Here is a 23,554-nt window from a genome sequence, read left to right on the forward strand (position 1 = left end):
TTTCATTCATCTCACCGATTTACAGACTTACAATGTTTTGTGAGTGTGAACATAAATGAATTCTTTTCTCATCTTTATCTTCATGTCACTGAGTTAAAAAAAAAAACCTGTCGTGACCTGGAAGTGACAACAACAACTCCTTCCTGTAACCAGACCGGCAAGATGGCGGCGGACACGCAGGTTTGTATGGCTGCCTTTTTCCACACCACGCTATTCTCTTTCACAGCCGTAAATGAGTGGTGTCTCGGCCAATGGTGCGGTATGTCAAGTGCCGCTTTAGAAATACTTAGTGTGTTTTGGTTTTCAACGAGAAAATCGGACATTAATAAACAACTAGTTAGCTAGCAGACTGTTAGCACTGTGCTACTTAGCGTTAGCCTCAGTGTTACTTTATGAGACCGAGATGCTACAGCTAACCACAACCGACTCATATCGACAGACGACGGCTTTTGTCTGGCAACTAATACGATGTAAACTTACTCGTCAGGGACTTAAAAACAATGTCTTTAACTTCAGCTGAACTGAATTGATATGACTACCTTAGTTAAACACGCGCGTGTGTTATGTGATGACGAGTAAACTATCGATAAGCCACACCTTCCATAAGCAGTATGTTAACTGCATTAAATGCTTTACACAGAAGCGTTGCCAGATGCTAAGTGAGAGTCTTGCCTGTACTTTATTTAATTGTCAACCACCAGTTGACATTAAAAGCAGATCTAATTTGCCTACCCACTACTTTAATTGTTACTTTCCTGCTAGTAGTAAAAGAGCAGTTCAATACAAGGGTATTTTAATTTTCTTCTCATGCAATTTTTTTTTTTTTTGGCATTATTGTATGATGTTCTCTCAAGCAGGATCATGTTGTACAGTAAAAAACTAAGCTACTTGCAAAAAGCTGTGTAACATTCAGGAGGTTTGTCGTCAAAATTATGTCCATAGTATGTTTAGAATAGACTGAGAGGATTTGTGGATGGAGGCTAACATATCATCTTCATACAAAGTATGTGCTCAGTGTCAGCAGTTGACAAACATTATATTCAGCAAGTTCTGGGAACAGCAATAATACACTTATGAGCACAGAGGCAGGTTTGGGATGCAAAACCTTAATCATAAGAATGGCATTAGATCGTTCTCTTTTTTGAGTAGATTGGTGATTAAGGCTGCACTAATGTCCCTGTTAAAGCTGCATTTTTCCCAGCAAAACAGTGCAGTGTACAATTTGTTTTTCTTTTTGTTTTTTTTGTTTTTTAATTGATCAGCAAGCTGCCCTTCACTTTCCATCACGAGGAACTGAATGTGTTGTGGTCCTGGATTCTGTGTCTGACTGATGACTTTTCTGCTTCCATTTACTTCACTGAAATGATTAAACCAGTCCTCGCACTAAATGTGACTCTTACTACAGGTTTCAGACACACTGAAGAAATTTGCTGTAAAAGTGACTACAGCCAGTGTAAAAGAGCGCAAGGAGATATTTGGAGAGCTGAAACAGTGTATAAAGGGCAAAGGTGAGAGATTTTGTGTCATTCAATCTTCTACACTATGATGTGGTTGTGGTTAAAAATAGGTGCTATAATCAACGCTAATAAATCTTTTAAATATCTTTTTTAGAGTTACCAGAGCCTGCCATTAAGGGACTGTGCAAACTCTTCTGTTTGACACCACACAGATATCGGTAGGTGCATGTAGTGGCTGCAAGAAAATCATAGTAAGCCCAAGGCAATATTTTCTCGTTGTTCATTAGTGTTCTTGTTGTAGTGTATCCTTGTAAAGTTGGTTTATTTTTCTTTCATGATTGCTGTAAACAATGTGTGTGCTTCTCAGGGATGCTGCCTCACGCAGAGAGGTACTCTCTGTTATTTGCCAACTGGCTGACAGTCAGCCTGACATCCTGGTGAGCAGCCTTCTCCACTGCCTGCTCAACAGTGGAGTTGTCAGCAAAAATGGACAGCCCAGGTACTGCTCGGGACTTTATATTGCACAATGTTGTCCCACAAGTATAAAAGAAAGCATTTAATGAACAAATAAGCATTTATTACACTATTACATGGTTTTAATCTTTCTAGAATATGAACTATGCTCAAAAACATTTAAAACATACATGTCATATACAGATGTATATGCATCTTTGGCTACATATTTTCCATGTCCTTCTCTATTTATTTTCAGCAAAAGCACAGGCTCTGCCGCCTTTATTGGCTTGTCTTGGACCTGCCTTTTAGTCCCTCATGTGTTTTCTGTCCAAGAGAAAAGAGAAGGACCCATATGGAAGAAAATGGTTAGTGAAAGTTTACCTTTTTAATTTGAAATATATATTTCTGATGTTTTGCCCACATTTGACTTGGATTAGTATTTTGTTTTTAGTTGTTTTCTGTTCTTTCATTTAGGTAGAGGTTCAGAGCCTTCTTGTGGCTGAGGTGATGGGTGGGGCCAGGACTACAGCTCAGAAATCAAGTCTGAAGAATGTCAGTCACCTCTGGCAGGAAGTGAGTATAGAACACGAGTTGATCAAAAAGCTGGCTCTGATGACTGCAGTTAAGTGTACCACAGTGAATTAGCTTATTTAATCTAAGTTTATCAAACATTTGTGCCAAGGATGCTTAAATAGTAAGAATAAATATAGTGTACATTAGACGTATACAAAGCAGAAGAAGACTGTTAAAGAAGAATATTGATTGTATGTATGTATGTAATTTATTGTCATATTTATATTTTAACTAGGAGATTCTGACACTGATGCAACATCAGCTGTTTAGACAGTTTTCAATGCAAACTAGATTACAGAGAACTATATACTATAGAAGTATATTACATGGGACTATATGTATATGTATAACAATTTAATTTGCCCTTTGCAAAACATATAGCAACAGCAATGGATCCTAATCTTAGAGTTGAGAAGAACTGTCTGTCGTTAACAGAACCCTGGACTGGTTGATCAGTACATCAGCACCTTGTTGAGTCTGGACCAGAGCCCTACTACCCTGGCTTTGCTAGGGATGTGTTTAGACTTCTGTGCTGCCCAGAAAGACAAAGCTACAATAGAAAAACACAAGGTGAGTTTTGTTTTCGTTATTTGTAATTTGTCACCTCACAGTCTTACTTACATTCTCCAAAAATGACAAAAACATACATCCTTGTCTGTGTTGGTTTTCAGAGTGCTGTGTTGGACCTGTACATCAAGTCTGTTCTGATGAGCAAGACTAAACCACAACAGTACATTTTGGACAAAAGCGGTTCCTTACTGCGTCATGTGTCCCATTCTGACTTCAAGGAGCTGCTGCTCCCTACTGTGCAGAAAACAATGCTCCGCAGTCCAGAGAACGCTATGCAGAGTAAGACTCTGATGATCATGTTTAGTACTTACCTGCTTAATGCTCAGCTCTGGCATAGTGGATTAAAACATTGTTTGTTGTCTTTACAGCCATTTCGTGCCTGCTGTCCAGTGTAACTCTCGACCTCAGTCAGTATGCCATGGATATTGGAAAGGCCATAGCAAGTAAGGTCTTAATAGATGCTCACTTGATTTAGTTTAGTTTGCTACGCGTTTTAAAAATGTGTCTTAGCATTGTCATTAGGAGAGCATTTCCTACTAATAATTAAGACTGAGAGACCGGATACTCAGTGTAGCTTAACTGTGTAAATAATTCCTGGCATGGTCTTTATATCAGGTCAGCTGAAAGCTAATAATGCTCAGCTGATGGAGGAGGCAGTCCAGGCCATGCAGAATCTGGCCCAGCAGTGCAGTGACCCCACTGCTGTGCAGGACATCGTCACACACCTCTTCAAGATCCTCGGAGGTGAAGGAATTATTTGCCTCTTTGACTGAAATATATTTATCATTTTTGTTATTGCCCACCTGATGCTTAATTCACATGGTTGCAGGATCTGAGGGAAAGCTCACAGTTGTTGCCCAAAAGATGAGTGTGTTGTCAGGTAAGAAGCTTTGCAAACACTTACAATTATTACCTATGCATGAGATGGAAATGCAAACATTTTTTTCAACCTGAGGATTTTACTCTTTTTGTTACAGGGATTGCCAGTTGCAGCCATCATGCAGTGTCAGGAACCTCAAGCCAGACTCTCAGCTCTGCAGTAACTGTGATGTTTGTCCCTTATTTGCAACAAGAAGGTATCACTGCTACTCATTTTTACAATGATATACAAACTGGAAAGAGATAAGACACTAAAATCTCATTTTTTGTGTGTCTCAGCTCTGGAAATTTTTAGCAGTGTCACAACATAGTTATTAAGTCACTAACTAACCTTTTTTTGTTTTAATTAGTTCATGAGGGCACCTTGGTGCATGCGGTGTCTGTGCTCGCCCAGTGGAGCAGTCGCCTCTCAGTAGAGGTTCCAACCGTTCTGCTGGATTGGTTGAAAAAAGCTTTTACCCTGAAGACCTCCACCTCTCTGGTTCGACATGCCTACCTTCAGGCCATGCTGGGGGCTTTTAAAGGTCAGTAACACAAAAGGACGTCATGCTATGTGTGAAACAAGCAGTACACATGCTTGAATTGAGCTGAAACAATACTGCTACCATCTTGATTTTTTTTTCTGGTGTCTAGGTGACACTCTGTCCCAGGCCTCAGACCTCATGCCCTTGTTGCTCCAAACAGTGGAGAAGGCTGCGGCACAAAACTCCCAGCATGCTCTGCTTGCAGAAGGTGTGGCAGCTTCTGTCCTTTTGAGTCGACTATCTCTGCTGGACACACAGCCAGGTGAGGCTGACATATCAACAAATACATTTTCTCATTTATGGAGACTCTCAGCACACAAGAATGGGAAGTTATAAAGATATTTTTTTATCACTGCAGAAGCAAAGTTCTCCAGCTTTTGGAACATTGCATTAGACGAAAAGAAGCCACTGTTCACCACAGAGAAGTTCCTCTCTCAGGCCACTGAGGAAAGTAAGGGAGTCATTTGTTGTTGTTGTTGTTGTTGTTGTTTTTTTTATTAGTGTTGTTGGGGATTCATGAGTGATTTTAAAAAGGTCAAGCAATAAAATGCCACATATCTGTCTCTTGTACTCCAGCTCTGCTCACAGTGCTCCTGCTCTGTGAAAGGCTCTTTTTGGACCATGCCCACAGACTTAACAACAGCAAATCACAGTGAGTTTGTCCACTGGTATCCTATGCACAACTTTTACCCTCAAAACATCCCAGTTCTCTAATAATTCAGTTAGGCTTTCTTTTGTACTCCAATATTCTGATATGGCAATAGTGCCCCAGAAATTGTTTTTACTATATGGATTGGCCAAAGTATTTATAACAATACACCTGAAGAAGTCTTTATATACACTATACATTAATATTTGTAATAATAAATGAGACATTTAGGTATATTTTTATGTGTGATTGAGCTGATGTTTAAAATTATATCAGTATATTAGTACATTATAGTTACTTTCTAAAGGGTTCACTCCATATGTTCTGTCCTGTATATACCTGTTCTATAGGATGTACCATCACGCCATAGTTGCAGTTCTGCTGTCTCGGAGCTGGCGTGTGAGGAAGAGGGCACAACAGACCATCAAGAAGCTGCTCTCCTCTCTGGGAGGATCCAGCCTTGCCCATGGCCTTCTTGGAGAAATCCGTGTGGTCATCAACAAACACAAAGTACAGAATAATTGACATTTTTTGTAGGGTTGGACCCAAATATTTACATATGTGAATAGTTGTTCATTAGATACAGTGCTGTAAAAAATGGTATTTGACCACTTCCTGATTTTATTTATTTTTTGTGTATTTGTCACAATTAAATTATTCAGATCATTAAACAAATTTTAATATCACACAAAGATAAACCATGTTAATGAAAAACTACTTATGATGTCCCATAGCCCTCAAGAGATAGAGCTACATCTAATAACAGAGTTAAACATTAACATGTCTTGTAAATGTGCTACTTCCCTGGCCAGTTGTCTGTTTTGTGAAATATACAAACTTGAGGCTTTCTCTCAATAAAACATTGTTTTTGTTTTTGTATGCTTTTCTTAACCTGTTACTGACTGACTTACTGTGTGTTGTAAACTGTCAGGTTTTACCCCAGGAAGTCCTCGTGTTAGAGTCGGGAGAGCTAACAGAGCTGGGTCGCAGCTACGTTGCCCCTCGCGTCCTTCTGGACGCACTGAGTGTTGTTTGCTCCTCTGCGAGTCAATGGGGCGACCCTGCTGAGGCAGAGAATTTGGCCATGGAAATCCTGATAGTGTCTCATCATCCATCTATAGGTATGGGAATGAGTTACTCTCCAGAATATAAACACTTTGTAGTTGTTTACCACAATCATATTGACTCTTCTTCATGATGTCAGGTTTTTGTAGTTTAATAAGGGAGGAATACTGTGTTGATCGTCTGTTCCATTTTAGACATCTCACCCACTGCATCTATATCTTTTATAGTTGAAGCTCGCCGTGGCCTCTGGTCTATTCTGCTCTCCTCCATGAACATAAAAGCAGAAGAATTTATAGAAAAGAATCTAGAGGATATTTTGCCACATCTGCTGGAGGTCAACGCCGACAACCAGGTCTGACACTAACACACCCATTTATGCTGCATGTACACGAGCGTCATACAGAAACAAATGCCAACATTTACTGAACTTGTTCCTATTAAAAGTCCAAGTAGACTAAAACATAAGTTAACAGTAAATATATTAAACAATTTCCCTCTGGGATCAATAAAGTTTTTTGAATCTTGAATCTTTGAAATAGTTTCCACATTGTTCATACATTATGTATGAACAATCAGAATATTTTGCAGGACATTTGTTTTAGATTCTTGCTGATGTTTTGTGGTTGTGCTTTTCTCTCCAGTCAGTGAAAAATGCTGTCGGTGCCCTCTCTGCTCTCTCCCCCAACAAACTGTTACCGCGGGTAATCTGTCATGTGACCAAGGGTCTTTCCCAGCCTGCTTTACTTCAGGTAACCAGGGAAGAGTATGCCATCATGCTGACACCTGAGGGTCAACTGTATGACAACAGCATCATCCAAAGGTAACACACAGTCTCTCTTTTCAACAGCAGTCTCCAGAACAAGCTGTTGTTTATCTGGTGTTAATTCACTCTTATCTTCCACATCTGCTCTTTCTGCAGTGCTCAGAAGGAAAACACTAAGAAAGTCAACATGAAGAGAGAAAACAAGGCCTACTCCTACAAGGAGCAGATTATTGAACTGGAGTTACAGGAGGTAACATGCACGTACCACCATCTGTGTTGGGTGCTTGTGGTTAAAGTCTGGAATGCATTCTGATTCATTTCTGGTCTTGCAGGAGCTCAAGAAGAAAAAAGGCATCAAAGAGGAGGTGCAGCTTACCAGCAAACAGAAGGAAATGATGCAAGTCCAGCTTGATAAGGAGGCTGCTATTCGCAAGAGACTTCAGGGGGTATGTAAACAATTCTCTAAAATTATGATCATTTCACTTTGAATGTCTGCCGGGAGCATGGCATTTTAAATTTCTTCTTGTTGACCTGTGGTTTACCTCTTGTCTTCACCAGCTGGATGAGGAGTTGCAGAGTGTGGTGGGTCTGTTGGAAGCTGCTCTGATAGAGAGACCAGCTCAGATCACCAGGGAGCTCCCTGCCGTCCTTCAGGTTCTAATGCCCCTGCTAAACTCTCCTCTGGCTGCTCCACGCATTTACAAGGTCTTCTTGGACATCGGAGTGTGCCTTATGCCCAGGGGCCTTCATTATTTAGGTACATGACCCATCTTGTTACTTTATTGATAGTAAGCTTTGTCTCAGGATAGTATGTGAATTCGGTGTCTTTTGTTTTTTCTTCTTCTAGCTGTACTTGTGGGCCATGTAACTTTACGGTTATTGAAGCCGGTGTGTGATCTGGACGAATCCTGGGAACAGGAGGACCTGGACACAGCAGCCCACCGCACTATACTGCTGCTTCACAACTACACTATCCCACAAAAAGACGGCAAGACCGGTGGTGAGGACAAACACGTTTGTTCTCAATATTTTTTTAAATTGCTAATAAGGATTTATACCGCAGTCAGTATATATATTGTGGTGGATTGCTACAAATGTATCAAATAATGGGGAAACTATACTTGTTCAGTCCAGTGCTGGCATGCTGATTGCTTTCTTCTTACTTTTGTACTTTTTTTTCCATAGAAGTGGCTCCACTGTCTGCTCCTGCTTTCTCCTTCTGCTTCCCTCTCCTCAATGCCACACTCAGGGAATCTTCAGGCAGCACAGAGGAGACAGAGAACATGATGACCAGAGCTTTGCAAGTCATCAATGAACACTCCCAGCTTAGAGCGAGCACGGCGGATGATGATATTGTTATAGATGAGGTAGAGACTAAACATCAAATTTATGTCCATGACCTGCTTAAAAAAACAACTGGGAAAAACATATTAAGGTGAAAACAACAGAAACCCAGCGGTTCAGGCAACTGGAAATGTCTGTTCCCCAGTTGCCTGAGCACTGATATAATCACGAGTTATCTCCTGTCTCCTGTGTTTGCACACCTTATTAACAACTCAAACAGGCTGACTGATGTGTGAAAATAGATGACGTATCACATTTAGACACCTTTATGCCATTTATATTTAATTGAATGTTTTTTTTTTTGTTTTTTTTTTTTTTTTGTTTTGTACTACCTTCTGTTTTCTGTCTGTTCCTGTCTCAGAACGGACCTGAGCTCCTTCCACGTGTCAACATGCTGCAGCTACTGACGAGGATTATTTCCACCGCCACCCCGAGACTCCAGGTAGACAAGAAATTTAAAGACAAATTAAATTAAAAGAATTAAAATTCAAACATCTATTTTTCATTATTTGCCAGATTTATTTTCTAGTTCTGAATTTGTCCTTTTTTGTATTGCACCGTTTTTAGGGCTAAGTTGCAGTCACATACACACACACACTTTAGCTTTTGGTTTTCTGCTTTTCTCGGTTTCATTCCGTTTCTGTGTCTTGTTGAGACAACCTAAAATATCCACATTGGTGTCAGAAGTACTACTTAGGCTTGTAATGTGAAATTTTTCTTGGCCTGTGTTTCAGGTGTTAGCTTCTCAGTGCCTGACCGCCCTGTGTGCCAGTGCTGGAGGAGGAGAGGGCTGCACTGTAGCAGAGCAGCCAGAGATAGATGTCCTGCTTAACGCCCTGCTGTCACCCTGCTTCTCGGTCAGGGATGCTGCTCTCAGGGTGAGCTTTGGACCAAATAATTGTGACAAATGTTGCTGTGATACATTGTATTCAATATATTGAATATATTGTAACACATCCCTTGTGTATGTACATAACCTGCTTTGTGTGTAAATGTTAACACCTAGTGTATTTATACTTAGGGACTTTTGGAGATGGAGTTTGCTCTGCCTACAGACAGCACTGAGGCCAGCGGGCTGAGTTTGTTGCGTAGGCTTTGGGTTGCCAGGTTTGATGTTGAGGAGGAGGGACGAGCCTTGGCTGAGAAGTATGTTGTTGTTGTTGTTGTTTTAACTCATTCTGTCATATTGCATGTTAATTTGATACTTTGATGACATATTATTATTTAAATAATTGAGTTAGTGCTGTTTATAACTTTCATAGTTTGATACAGCAACACTGAATCACAACTGTGTTGTAAATTCATCCTCCTCAGACTTTGGGAGTCCCTTGGTCTGGAGTTGGTCCCTGAGCTTTGCTCCCTTCTGATTGGAGACATCACCCACCACGAGGAGGCCGTCCGCTCTGCTGCAGCCGACGCTTTGTCAAGCGCTGTCTCGCAGTACAGGGACCAGTCTGCTGCAGTGCTTGGCCAGTTGACTGAACTCTACCACCAGAAACTATATGTGAGAACCTCTGCTATGACTGAAATCACATTTTTATTCTTGCAACTCTGGCAACAAGTAGTGGACAGATGTGAACTCGCAAAACAAATTATAAAGTTCTTATGTTTTGTTTTTTAAAGAGGCCACCTCCTGTGCTGGATGCCCTGGGGAGAGTCATCTCTGAAGCTCCGCCTGACCAATGGGAGGCCAGGTAAATCTCAGTAATCTCCATAATACCTGCATTAACTTAATGGAAACACACAGAGATAAGATGCTAAAACATACTGATGTTGCTTGCAGAAACGGGCTGGAACGTGTTTGTCTGGCTTGGAGCTATTTGTCAGTGCAATTTAGAACCCAACGTTCAGCGCAGACAGTACATTTCTAGGTTATGCTGTGTATCAGCAATCGTTAGAGGTCTAGAAATCACGAAATATTAACGCTCTTTTGTCACACGTTGTTGTCAGATGTGGAATTGCTCTGGCCCTGAACAAGCTGTCCCAGTATCTGGATGAATCTCAGGTCACCCCTCTGTTCCTGTTCTTTGTCCCCGATGCCCTGAACGACCGTCACACAGAGGTGCGGCGCTGCATGCTGGACGCTGCCCTCTCAGCTCTCAACACTCATGGAAAGGTACAGCTTAGTGTTCACCTTTTTTACTTAATATCTGTAGATCTCACTACAAAAATAGTATTGGATACGTGCCATTTGTTACATGATTTACATGATGTCTTAAACTGTTCATTATGTAACAGGACAATGTGAGCTCCCTGCTGCCAGTGTTTGAGGAGTTTCTGAAGGATGCGCCCCAAGATGCCAGCTATGACTCTGTCCGTCAGAGTGTGGTTATTCTAATGGGCTCATTGGCTAAACATCTGGACAAGAATGACCCCAAGGTCAAACCTATTGTGGCAAAGCTCATCACTGCACTCTCCACACCCTCACAGCAGGTAAACATCTCATCCTGCTTCCCGACTACCTACCTACAATTTAGTGAGTGTTTAGCATCAGTTAGTGTTAGTGTTACTAGTCTTGTTTTGTTCGACACATCCCACACTCTTATTTTAGCTCTTCTTATGACAGAAAGAATTCACTCAACCCATGTGGTTTGTCATCTGTCATCAGGTCCAGGAGTCTGTGGCCAGCTGCTTACCTCCTTTAGTCCCTGCCATCAAGGAGGATGCTGCAGGGATCGTAAGAAACCTGCTGCAGCTGCTGCTGGAGAGCGACAAGTATGCTGAGAGGAAGGGAGCAGCGTATGGACTGGCTGGCCTGGTTAAAGGTCTGGGGATTCTGGCACTCAAACAGCAGGACATCATGACCACACTGACTGATGCCATTCAGGATAAGAAAAACTTCAGGAGGCGGGAAGGTCAGTGAGGATTATCCGACCATTGGACCTCTTGCCTATGTGTTAATGTATATCTGTTTATGCAGAGACTGTGTTTGTTAGAGTATGTCCATCTCACAAATATTATCAGATACCACTATACTGACTTCAGCTACAAAGTATTTTTTTGGGTTGCAAAAAAAGAATGTGCTGACTGTTGAGCTGAGCTGCTTGTCTCTCGCAGGAGCACTGTTTGCCTTTGAGATGCTCTGTAACATGTTGGGGAAGCTGTTTGAGCCATACGTGGTGCATGTCCTACCACACCTCCTGCTCTGCTTCGGAGACGGAAACCAGTATGTCAGAGAGGTGAGTGAGCAGATTGTATCCACTGTCTCTTTTGCATCTCTTTCTGCTCAAATAAATCTTGTATGGAAATCTCTAAAGTTTTAATCTTCTCCTTCACCAGGCTGCAGATGACTGTGCCAAGGCCGTAATGAGAAATCTGAGTGCCCACGGGGTAAAACTGGTCCTCCCCTCTTTGCTTGTGGCGCTGGAGGAGGAGTCCTGGAGAACTAAAGCAGGTGAGGAGGCACCACATGCACACATACCAATATGGCAACATACAGTGCAATGAGTTGTTCAATCAAACTTCTTTAGCTGCTCATTAGTCATCAATTTTGTTTTTCCAGGCTCGGTGGAGTTGTTGGGTGCCATGGCTTTCTGTGCACCCAAACAGTTATCCTCCTGTCTGCCCAGCATTGTGCCCAAACTAACCGAGGTCCTAACTGACTCCCATGTGAAGGTACAAAAGGCTGGCCAGCAGGCCCTCCGACAGATTGGCTCAGTCATCCGCAACCCCGAAATCCTGGGTAAGTGTTTTTTTAATTTTATTAAAGTAGTCGACACAGAAACACAGCCAGGTGTGCTTTCAAATAATATATTTTGAGATTTTCTTTTGTTAACCAGTGATGTTAAGTATTCGAATATTTAAAGAGAGATGTCATTGTTCCTTTCTAAGCCATTACTCCCATCCTGCTGGACGCGCTCACTGATCCGTCAAGGAAGACCCAGACGTGCCTGCAGACGTTGCTTGACACCAAGTTTGTACATTTCATCGACGCCCCCTCCTTGGCTCTCATCATGCCAATAGTCCAGAGAGCCTTCCAGGATCGGTCGACTGACACTCGCAAGATGGCCGCTCAGATCATTGGCAACATGTACTCCCTCACTGACCAGAAGGTAGACAGCATTACCAAAATATAACAATGAACTATTAACAAAATTCTATTTTTATTAGTCCTTCAAACCAGTGCATGCTGAAGACCATTTGTTTATAGTCTGATATGTGTTGTTGTTTATAGGATCTGTCGCCCTACCTGCCAAGTGTTATTCCTGGACTGAAGGCATCTCTGTTGGACCCAGTGCCTGAGGTGTGTTTAATGCTAATAAACAGCAATGCAGTATGTGCTCAGTGTGTGTGAAGTTTAAGCTATAGCAGCACCTCATGTTCTCCGCCAGGTGCGTACAGTCTCAGCCAAGGCCCTAGGTGCCATGGTGAAGGGGATGGGTGAGTCCTGCTTTGACGACCTTTTACCTTGGTTGATGGAGACCCTGGCCTCTGAACAGAGCTCTGTAGATCGCTCTGGAGCTGCACAAGGTCTGTTTCTCTCTCTCTCCCTGTGTTGATTTGTATTTAACATCAATCAACAATGGTGTCACTGATGACTTGTGTGCCGGTGTCTGCAGGTCTGGCCGAGGTGATGGCAGGACTGGGAGTGGAGAAACTGGACAAACTGATGCCAGATGTGGTGCAAACAGCCAGCAAGGTGGACATTGCTTCCCACGTCAGAGACGGCTATATCATGATGTTCATCTACCTTCCGCTCACCTTTGGAGACAAGTTCACTCCCTACGTGGGGCCGATTATCCCTTGCATTCTCAAGGTATTGGCTACTCTGTCATTATGTATGTACTGTATGTAGCAATTAAAGTCTCAAACAACTGTAATTATTTTAGCTACATTCTTCACACCACACTGTTGCACACCAGTATTTTATACCCTTTCTGTGTTGTCCACAAGGCTCTGGCTGATGAGAATGAATATGTCAGAGACACAGCACTGCGAGCAGGACAGCGAATCATCAGCATGTATGCTGAGACCGCCATCGCACTGCTGCTTCCTGAACTGGAACAAGGCCTGTTTGATGACCTGTGGAGAATTAGGTTAGATTTAAATATGATGCAACATATAGTGAATTTGAATAAATATCACTGTTCTATTGCCTAATTGTGGGTCTGTGCTGTTGTTGGTCTGCAGGTTCAGCTCTGTGCAACTGCTTGGAGATCTGCTGTTCCATATCTCTGGAGTAACAGGAAAGATGACCACAGAGACTGCTTCTGAGGATGATAACTTTGGAACAGCTGCATCTAATAAAGTATGAATACATTTCCAATATTTTATAAAACTATTTTTAATTGTATATTTTAGTATTTAAAAAAAAAAAACATTTGTCTTTTTGTATGTTATATTGTTATTGGAAAGTCTTCATTCATCAGGTATTGACCTTTGACCTTCCTTGTCTCAGGCTATCATTTCTGCTCTGGGTGCTGAGAGGCGTAACCGCGTCCTCTCTGGCCTCTACATGGGCCGTTCAGACACCCAGCTAGTTGTTCGGCAGGCTTCCCTCCATGTGTGGAAAATTGTGGTGTCCAACACCCCCAGAACTCTTCGAGAGATACTCCCAACTCTTTTCTCTCTCCTGCTGGGCTTCCTGGCTTCCACCTGGCCTGACAAGAGAACGGTATTGCTCCAAAACCTCATAACTCACTCAAGTATCCTCACAGGGCTGGTGTACTGACATGTTCATGTGCTTTCAGATTGCTGCTCGGACACTGGGTGACCTGGTGAGGAAGCTGGGAGAGAAGATTCTGCCCGAAATCATTCCCATTTTGGAAGAGGGGCTGCGCTCTGACAAGAGTGATGAGAGACAAGGTGTCTGCATCGGCCTGAGTGAGATCATGAAGTCCACCAGCAAAGACGCGGTGAGTCACACAGATGCTGTATTGCTCATATTTCTTTGCCACTTTACAGATTTGTAGCATCATAGTGAGGTTGAAAAAGATTACATTATATTTGCCCACAGTAAGAGAGACACTAATGGAAATGGTGTATTCAAAGCTACGATCCTGCATGTAATCAAATTGGTTTAAACAAGGATTTCTACCTGGAATTTATGCCTCTGGCTTTCAAATGCTCTTGGATTGTCCACTCCATGATGCCATTAATCAGCGCACTTTATAGTAATCCCAGTACCTTGTAGTGAGAATAACTCAGAATGTGCTGCCCTCTATGAAGAGATACAAGAAATACAACATAGCCCCTTAAGAAGCAAAAATACAGTTAATGTGTTAAACTAGGGCGTTTGCACTAACAAAACTCACGTCATTCTTTGTTGTTATTGATGTAATTTTTTTAGTTTTCACAAGGTGTTTATTCAGTCAAAGCGTTTTACAGTTAAAATATGTTGATCAGTATCATAGTGTAGTCAAATTGCACCTTATGTTACATATCAACAATAAAGTTCAAACAGTGCAAATTAGTGAAACCTACCTTAATAAAATTCATTAATATTTATTGTCTCCAAAAACATTTTATATCTAGACTTTTGACTTGTCTAAGAAAACCCAGTCTTGAAGAGTTCCACAAACCACCAGGTGTCACTGTGGTTGTTTTGTTTGAGGCCAAGAAGCTTTTTTTTGGCACAAATGAAATGAAAGTCCCAGTGCTTCAAAAACCTTAATCTGCCCATCATCATTCAAACCAAAACCCAGTACTATTTAGATTTAAAAACAAAAAAAAATACCTTGTGCATTATATCAAAATCACAAATCATTGCTGGATTTACAGTTCACATAGCAGATAGCAGAAGTGTGTCTCTACTGTCACAGTTGAATAAAGACAAAATGCCAAAACGTAAGTAGCTGTTTTACCTATTTTTCCTCATTATTCAAAAAAGTTAGGAAGAAATAATAATACAAAAAAACATTTTAGGATTTGTCCAGAAGTCTGAACTGTTATAGACATGTAGTATTATAAACATGATGGTGTGCTGCAGGTGCTTGTCTTCTCTGAGTCGCTGGTCCCTACAGTGCGGAAGGCTCTGTGTGACCCTCTGGAGGAGGTTCGAGAGGCTGCAGCCAAAACCTTTGAGCAGCTCCATGCAACTATTGGCCACCAGGCACTGGATGACATCCTGCCCACCCTGCTCAAACAGCTGGTAAGAGAACAGAGTGTATAATCCAGATGTTTTTTTTGTTTTTTTATTGCTGTTGTTTTTTTTTTACTTAGCCTTTGATATGCTGAATGTGTTTTTCCAGGATGATGAGGAGACAGCTGAGTTTGCTTTGGATGGTCTGAAGCAAGTCATGGCAGTCAAGAGTCGCTCTGTGCTGCCTTACTTGGTTCCAAAGGTACTGTCACAGTTAGATGTTTTTTTTCTGGACATTTGTTGGCTTCTTATTATGTCTGCCTAAACATTTGACTAAATGGTCTGGTTTTACCAGCTGACTTGCTCCTCCTGTGAACATCCGGGTACTGGCCTTCCTGTCTGCTGTGGCGGGAGACGCTCTGACACGCCACTTAGGGGTCATCCTGCCTGCCCTGCTCTCCTCCCTAAAAGAAAAGCTGGGAACAGAAGATGAAGCACCGGTAACACTGATATTCATGAGCCGTAATGGTTTTTGCTCTCTGTTGTGCTAGAACAAGAGGATCTATACTTTTTTTTTTTTTTAAATACTTCCTAAAAACCAGTTTCACTTTTATTCAGGAGTTGTGCAGCTGCCAAACAGTGATCCTTTCAGTGGAAGATGAAGTAGGGCAACGTATCATCATAGAGGACCTGCTAGAGGCCACACGGGGCACTGACCCAGGTCTCAGGCAGGCCGCTGTCACCATCCTCAATGCCTACTTTGCTCGTACACGTCTGGACTACAGTTCCCATACACGTACCCTGCTGTCAGGCCTTATCCGCCTTCTCAATGACTCCAACCCAGAAGTCTTGTCTCAGAGCTGGGACACCATCAACTCCATTACTAAGGTGTGTTGAAAAAGAAAGTAATTGGACACAAATTTGTCTTTGTGGTGATATGGAGATGTTTAGTCTTTGCAAAGAAACAGTAACTCCTTCAATATTTATATGTTTCATCTTAACAAAAAGTTTTTATTGTACCATAGAAACTGGATGCAAGCAGCCAGCTGGCTCTAATCGATGACCTGCATCGAGACATTAAATCAGCAGCTGCAGACGTGAAGGGTCAGCACCTGCCTGGTTTTTGTCTGCCCAAGAAGGTAGGAAGGCTCCCAATGACACAATAAAACTTGAGACCTTATTACATCATGATCATCCTTTTACCTCATCTGTTTGTCTCCCTGAGCAGCTCCATTGTCACAGGAAAATTTGTATCTGACACAACCATGGGCAAGATTCTGGTTCCCATATGTCACAAATGTGATTATAATTGTGTCTACCAAAGAGGCCGGTCATATAGACAGTTGGTAGTTCTATTTCCATTTGACAGCTAAGTTAGCATAGTTGTTGAGGTTAATATATTTAACTTTACTCCACTCTGAGTATCTACTGGTAATGATATTGCACCACAGGGATGCTCAAATGTACCTCAATGTTTTGATCTCAATGCCTCCAGTTTACCCAATGTTGATTCGGTAACCATATTAAATAAGCAGGTTTACATAATTGAACAAGAAAAACTATACAGTGGAAGCTCAAACAGCATTAACCTGCTATGAACCCCTGTTAGTACACTGAAACAGCTGACTACAAAAAGTACTACAAAACTCAAAGAGACAACACTCTTGGAATGGAAAGGATGTTAGAAAGGTTGGAAACTTGAGACATGACTCAAGTGTCGTTCCAAAAAGATAACTCAGACTTGCATTTTACAGAATTGTGAGCATATCTGTAATCCACACCCTCTAGACTGTCAAAGTCAGTCCCCAGGAGCCATGTTTTAATTCCCAGCTTCACAAATATGGGGATTTGTGATCTGTTCTCTGGTTTAGAGTACTTTATCAATTCAGTATGTCTCAACTGACCGTTGTGTGCTGGAATTTATAATAAGCTTTAATTAAGCAGTCAGTCTTTGTGTTCTCAGGGAGTGACCTGCATCCTGCCTGTCCTGAGGGAGGGTGTCCTCACTGGTAGCCCTGAACAGAAAGAAGAGGCAGCTAAAGCTTTAGGAGGGGTCATCAAGCTGACTTCACCTGAGGCACTACGGCCCTCTGTCATCAACATCACTGGACCTCTTATTCGTATCTTGGGAGACCGTTTTGCCTGGACTGTGAAGACTGCTCTGCTGGAGACACTCACCCTGCTGCTGGCAAAGGTCTGCATCTTCATCTGCTGATGCCACACCAGAAGACATATACTGTTGAATACAAGCATATTTCTTCATTTAGAGACCCTGTGACACAATGGCTCCAACCTTGTTATTGTATTCCTCCTCCAGGTGGGCATCGCCTTGAAGCCCTTCCTGCCTCAGCTGCAGACCACCTTCCTGAAAGCTCTGCAGGACTCGAGCCGTGCAGTGAGGCTGAGGGCTGCTGAAGCTCTGGGCCAACTGGTTTCAATCCACACCAAAGTGGACCCGCTCTTCACTGAGCAGCTCTCTGCCATCCGCAACGCTGAGGACTCTGGAGTGCGGTGGGTGCTCTTACAGTAGACCTTATATTGAATATTATTTAGATTTCTATTAGACCTATTAGACAACCTTTAGAATATTATTCTAGAGGTTGTATGCTTTAAGTAACTACTCAGTGGGAAAAAACAGTTGGTTAAGTGGAAATGTGGTTGGTTGGTGTAAAGACAGCCACAAGCAAAAAACATAGAAACACCTTAGAAACTAGCATGCCACCAAAACAACATGTAAAAAATAATCTGTGCGATTTAACTGTTGTCCCAAAGTGTTTCTAACTAGAGTCTGTCATTATGACATAATATATCCACCAGAGAGCATCAACACATTCATTTTTCAGCCATGCCCCTTAGTGTAAATACTGGCGTGGGTCACAGTTCTTCATTAGAATCGTGTTTGCTTGTGTTATGTTTTAAAAGGTCACATATGAAATTTAGTATCTGCCTCAAACATCCAGTACTTGTCAGGCTACATCCTCAACATGGGGAAATGTTCAGTAGCATGGAATTCACGTTTGTTTGTTTTTTGTTTTCTTTTTCTATTGACTTAATAACTGATGTTAAGTTGTTTCATTTGTTTTGTAAACAGTTGTCATTCTCATGCCTGTGTTGTACGTCTCCTCTTTACAGTGAGACTATGCTCCAAGCCTTAAGGTTTGTTATCCAAGGGGCTGGGTCTAAGGTGGACCTAACCATCCGCAAGAACATCAGCACCACATTACTAAGCATGCTGGGACATGATGAGGTATGACAGAAGGAGCGATGTTTAGAGCTCCGTAGAGCTGACTTTTTTTTTTCTTCTTCTTCTATTTTTTTCATTTCTTTGGCAACACACTATTTTTCCAGCTCACGGCTACTGAATACACTAAGCAGTTACCAATGAAATGAAGTATAAGCCCTGAGAATAGATTTCACAGACTTCAGTAGTGTAGTTTCCTCTGTGATCACAGTAAAAAACGGAAGTCAGGCACAAAGGATGTGGTTTTCTAAAAAGGTGGTTTTGAGCCTCCATGTTTGAGAATCGGTGACGCTCAACCTGTCTGTGTCTGGTTGTCTGGTTGATTGGTGTGTGTGTGTGTGTGTGTGTGTGTGCGTGTTTGTGTGCATGTAGGATGCAACTCGAATGGCTTCAGCAGGCTGTGTTGGTGAGCTGTGTGCCTTCCTGTCAGAGGAGGAGCTGAGGAGTGTGTTACTTCAACACATTTTAGGTTGGTATTTATATGCTGTTTATCATCACTTTCAGATCTTTGAATACAACCAATAATGTGTGTGCTCAGTGTTGGTTTAACAAATTTAACAAAAAAATCCTCACTCACCTCCTATTAAAACTGTCACAGTGTTTAAACTGAAATTTTGAAGGTGACTGACAAATGTGTGATTATGCTTAGTTTAGTATAACAAGTATTTCCACATCTTTTTTTGTCAACATCAGGATAGGAAAATTTCTCAGGTTACATTTGTCCACCTAAAGGTTTGACTTTACCTGTGTGGGTGTGTGTTTGTATATCATTTGTATATATCATTGCATATCATTGTGAGGACCAGCAGAATTTTTAACAACTGGACTGAGGACAGCTGTTCCTCACAATGAGAAGGGTTTTTAAAGAGCAATTTTGGGGTTAAGACTAGGTGTTAGTGTTAGAATTAGGTATTGGTTAGGGTAAGGTTTACTGTGATGGTTAGGAAAGGCAGAACATGTGATGAATTAAAAATTAATACAAAGTAGATTAGCCTGGCCTACGCGACAGTAGGGGGCTAGGGAATTAATAATGTTAATGAGTGTCCTCACGCTGACTGCCACACAAACGTGTGTGTGTGTGTGTATGTGTGTGTGTGTGTGTGTGTGTGTGTGTGTGTGTGTGTGTGTGTGTGTGTGTGTGTGTGTGTGTGTGTGTGTGAATGTGTGAATGTGTGTGTGTATGTGTGTGTGAATGTGTGTGTGAATGTGTGTGTGAATGTGAGTGTGAGTGACTGAGCGTGTTTTTCTGATGTACATCACAAAGCATGAGGTAATAAAACAGCACTTGTGTTTTCTCTGCCTTTAGCGGACGTGTCTGGTGTGGACTGGATGGTGCGTCATGGTCGTAGCTTGGCCCTCGCCATAGCTGTCAAGTCTGCTCCTGAGAAACTGTGTGGGAAGGAATACTGTGATACTGTGACAGAAACCATTTTGGCCAATGCCACTGCTGACAGGGTGAGGAGCGAGCTTGTGTGTGACCCTTTGTTCTTTGACTCTACATTTCCCTTTAAGAGTTGTCTTTAAGTTTTGTTTCATTTTTATTTTGTTTTTGACAAAGAGATTTTGCTGAGAGCTACATGCTGTAATCATTTCTTGGCTATAGTCTAGCTATCAGCGCATAATGTTGCTTGGCAACCAGCAGATTCTCCAGGGAGTTACTGCTCCAAGACAAGAAATCTGACAGCTCATAACCCACAACAAAATGTACAAACAATATGTAACATTATAATAAGTGAGCTATAGAGGGCCTGGCTGGCAGATTTTTATTTTCAAAAATCTTTTCAGTCTGGACGTAAGATGACGTAAACCGTCTGCCTGGATCTAAATTCATGTATACAGACACAAATGTTGTATCAAGGTTCTTATTTATTGTTCATTGTACACAGTCATTCTCCTGCACATTGTACGAAACAATATACTATTCAAGTTTGAAAAAAACATTTAAAAACTTTTTTTTTCTTCTAAACTGCAACCACATACATATATGTGTAACGCAGGTAGTAAAATCTATGTGCATATGTCCTCTACTGTTCACTTACACTGTAAGTCAATCCTGCATCCTGTAAATGTATCGACACTTCTCATTATTCTGCTCCTCTTCCAGATTCCCATCGCCACCAGCGGAATCAGAGCAATGGGCTACCTGATGAGACATCATCTGAGAACACAGGGAGGCGGTAGCATTTCCCAGCGCATCATCACACAGTTTGTCAAGGTAAAGCAGGGGCCATTTCAATAAACTTATAAAGGCAGGGTTGACTTCCCTTTTCTATACACTATGTGTACCAGCGAGGAAGTGAGTGGCAGCACATCATTAAAAGGTTCCGCACACTTGGTTCTGGCTCTGATTCAAAACATACAGTGCTGGAAATTACTTTAGTTACAATTTGAATTTTTTAATTTTTGTTATGTGCACTGAACATTCAGTTTTCATTGATTGTTTGCTGTAACCACTTGTCAATGAATGATCCCAGGTATGAAAAATGAAATGAAAGCTGCACTAATCCTTTCTGTTATATTAGAAAATCGGATCAAAGATGACAAATAATTATCAAAGTGTCAAGTGTTTTACCATCTTTCTGCTCATCGCTTTTGGTTTTGGTTCACTGTCACCACTCTCTTTAAAAGCTTGGATAAACCCGTTGTAAGACATCTGCCCAGCACCAAACATTCATTAACGTTATTTACCTCCAGCTGCTGAGGCACAATACAATCCATTCAGCTGACTTTTTAAAACCTTGCATATATAATACCAGTTGTAAAGTAATAATTAAAAGGTGTTTAGTTCTCATGGTGAGAGCTAAAATCAGACTGACTAATATCAACACAGTAGATGTGAAGCTATAGGAGGATATCTAAAAAGATTAATACTGTGACGAGTAACTGTGTAATAGCTGGAGGTTTTTGTGTTGTGACCACACAGTGTCTTCAGAACCAGTCCAGTGACATCAGACTGGTGTCAGAGCGGGTGCTCTGGTGGGTGTTCAAAGACCCAGCTACACCCTCAATGGAGGAGAATCTCATCAAGCCCGTGTTAAAGAGTCTGCTGGACAACACAAAGGATAAGAACACCACCGTCAGAGCCCAGAGCGAGCACACCATTGTCAACCTGCTACGACTCCGTCAGGGAGAGGAAACCCTGCAGGTCAGTGTACACACTGGCTCTAATATCATCAACATATGCAAGTGATGTGCACCAGAAAAACAGCTGTAATTTTTACTTTTCTGCAATTCAGGCTATGACTGCCATTCTGGACTCTGCAAGTAACGACCTCCTGTCAGAGTGTCACCGCCGATCTTTGAAGAAAATCGCCAGCCTGCCAGACTCCAATGAAGAGATAGATGACACCATCCTAACATGATGGAGCAGGACTGAGCAGCAATATGACACCTGCAGAAATCATGTGAAACAAATCTCGACAGTATGAAAACCCCAGACACACTCATCACATATGCTCACACTGGCCAACATGGACCAAGACTGGGATGGGAAATGCTTCAACTGTTTCCCTTCATATTCCCCAACATCTTTGTTTTTTTTTCCCCTTTCTCACTCTGCATCATTGTTTTAGCGGCCAATTTCGACCTTTTATTTTATCTCCCAGCGCGCAGGTTATTCTCCTGTACTGAATTACATTAGAAACACCTGAGGCCAAATCTTTTGTGATATTTCAGTCTTACTTATTTTACCAAAATAATTTCAGACATTACTGTAATGAAGTGACACGCCTATCTTTTATTTGGACTTTGTGTGAGAGTTGTTTGGGGGACAACCTCTTGTAAGCATAAACGTACGGTTGTAAAAAGGCAATACAAAAATAAAAAAAATCTTGATTTCATAATGTACCAAGTAAAATGTTGAAAAGCTGTTTTCTTTGTTGGGGGGGACTTAAATCACACTTTACTCTAACTGGACATGTTTCTGCACAGTGTCAGGGCATTGGCAACTGCTATTATTGCTCACCAGTCTACAGTCATCAACTCATAATAAAGAAAAAACATGTTGCACATGTATTAAAAATCTGACTCGGATCAGATCAAAATCCTGTCCCTCTGATTCCAAATTCTTATCAGGTTCATCCTGTTGGTTTTAAATAGTCTTGACAGTCTCACACTTCAGTGTCTTCACTGCTGAAGACGTTTAGAACCACCAGACTCTTCCCGGGATGAGCCTTTCAGCCAAACAGAGTAAGCAGACAAAAAGGGTCTTGACCAGGAACTCGCAGGTTGCTGCCACAGCTTCAAGTCCTCTGTAGAGATGGAAAAACCTCTTAGATTGGATGTCCATGGTTAGACTGAGGCTTGTGTGTGTGTGTGTGTGTGTCTGTGTGTGTGTGTGTGTGTGTGTGTGTGTGTGTGTGTGTGTGTGTGTGTGTGTGTGGAACCCCTTGAAAGGAGAGACCTGAAGATGGTGTCTTGGCAGGTTGGATAAAGCTTGAGAGAATGTGTCAGGAAGCTGAAGAACTGTTGTAAAGGGGATCCACAGTTAAGATCCCACAATAATTCTTCAAAGACCCTTAATTGCAATCAGAGAGTCACATTTTCCAATTAATAATGTGTTCACTTAGTAATTATGGGTTATTGCAGATAGACTGATATAGAACCTACAACACAATAAATAAGTGGGAATACTTTCTGAGGTCATCTTATATACAGATAAACAAACCATAACTGAGAGGAAACTGTAGCTGAAAATTCTCCATTAGAATTATTAGTAACTATTTTCTATTTGCCGTTAATCTGATTAGTGTAAACTGACGACTGGAGTGTATTTACCACCGGTGAGTTATCAGTTCAGACACGTTGGTGTCTGTGTTGTAGATCTCATTATTTTTAAGGAAACGTGAAGGACCCAGCCATTTCTTGGCTCGTCCTGTCCATGTGAATCAACAGTAGTGTTTGAGTCTGCTGTTCATCAATGGGATGGTTCGGCTGCGCCGGTGCAGCCGGAGCCTGCGCAGTGAGGCCGGGTCAGAGTTGGGTGCAGCTCCACCAGAGAAGGAAGCGGAGTT

The 23,554-nt window shown here is 41.7% G+C and overlaps 1 protein-coding gene across 1 annotated transcript; it reads left to right on the top strand.

Annotated features, from left to right (window-relative positions):
- The first annotated feature begins 135 nt into the window (after positions 1–135).
- On the top strand, positions 136–22,497 carry gcn1 (GCN1 activator of EIF2AK4). Its single transcript, XM_026343929.1, is given in 57 exon segments — positions 136–180; positions 1,406–1,508; positions 1,612–1,675; positions 1,825–1,956; positions 2,170–2,278; positions 2,388–2,486; positions 2,922–3,056; positions 3,158–3,335; positions 3,425–3,499; positions 3,672–3,800; positions 3,886–3,936; positions 4,034–4,132; positions 4,286–4,459; positions 4,569–4,721; positions 4,818–4,910; positions 5,036–5,111; positions 5,459–5,618; positions 6,040–6,229; positions 6,401–6,525; positions 6,815–6,993; positions 7,093–7,186; positions 7,269–7,382; positions 7,495–7,693; positions 7,784–7,936; positions 8,122–8,303; positions 8,642–8,722; positions 9,015–9,158; positions 9,302–9,426; positions 9,595–9,784; positions 9,904–9,974; positions 10,231–10,396; positions 10,519–10,713; positions 10,889–11,135; positions 11,338–11,459; positions 11,560–11,674; positions 11,783–11,962; positions 12,112–12,332; positions 12,455–12,523; positions 12,612–12,750; positions 12,840–13,036; positions 13,174–13,316; positions 13,411–13,528; positions 13,679–13,894; positions 13,971–14,135; positions 15,209–15,370; positions 15,471–15,568; positions 15,657–15,801; positions 15,920–16,189; positions 16,327–16,440; positions 17,265–17,495; positions 17,619–17,812; positions 18,434–18,548; positions 18,915–19,011; positions 19,849–19,997; positions 20,647–20,757; positions 21,466–21,687; positions 21,779–22,497. Coding segments are annotated over 57 exon segments (8,022 nt in total). The 5' UTR covers positions 136–162; the 3' UTR covers positions 21,905–22,497.
- Positions 22,498–23,554: the final 1,057 nt, after the last annotated feature.

Source organism: Anabas testudineus, chromosome 9 (assembly GCF_900324465.2).
Source record: "Anabas testudineus chromosome 9, fAnaTes1.2, whole genome shotgun sequence".
Lineage (NCBI taxonomy): Eukaryota > Metazoa > Chordata > Actinopteri > Anabantiformes > Anabantidae > Anabas > Anabas testudineus.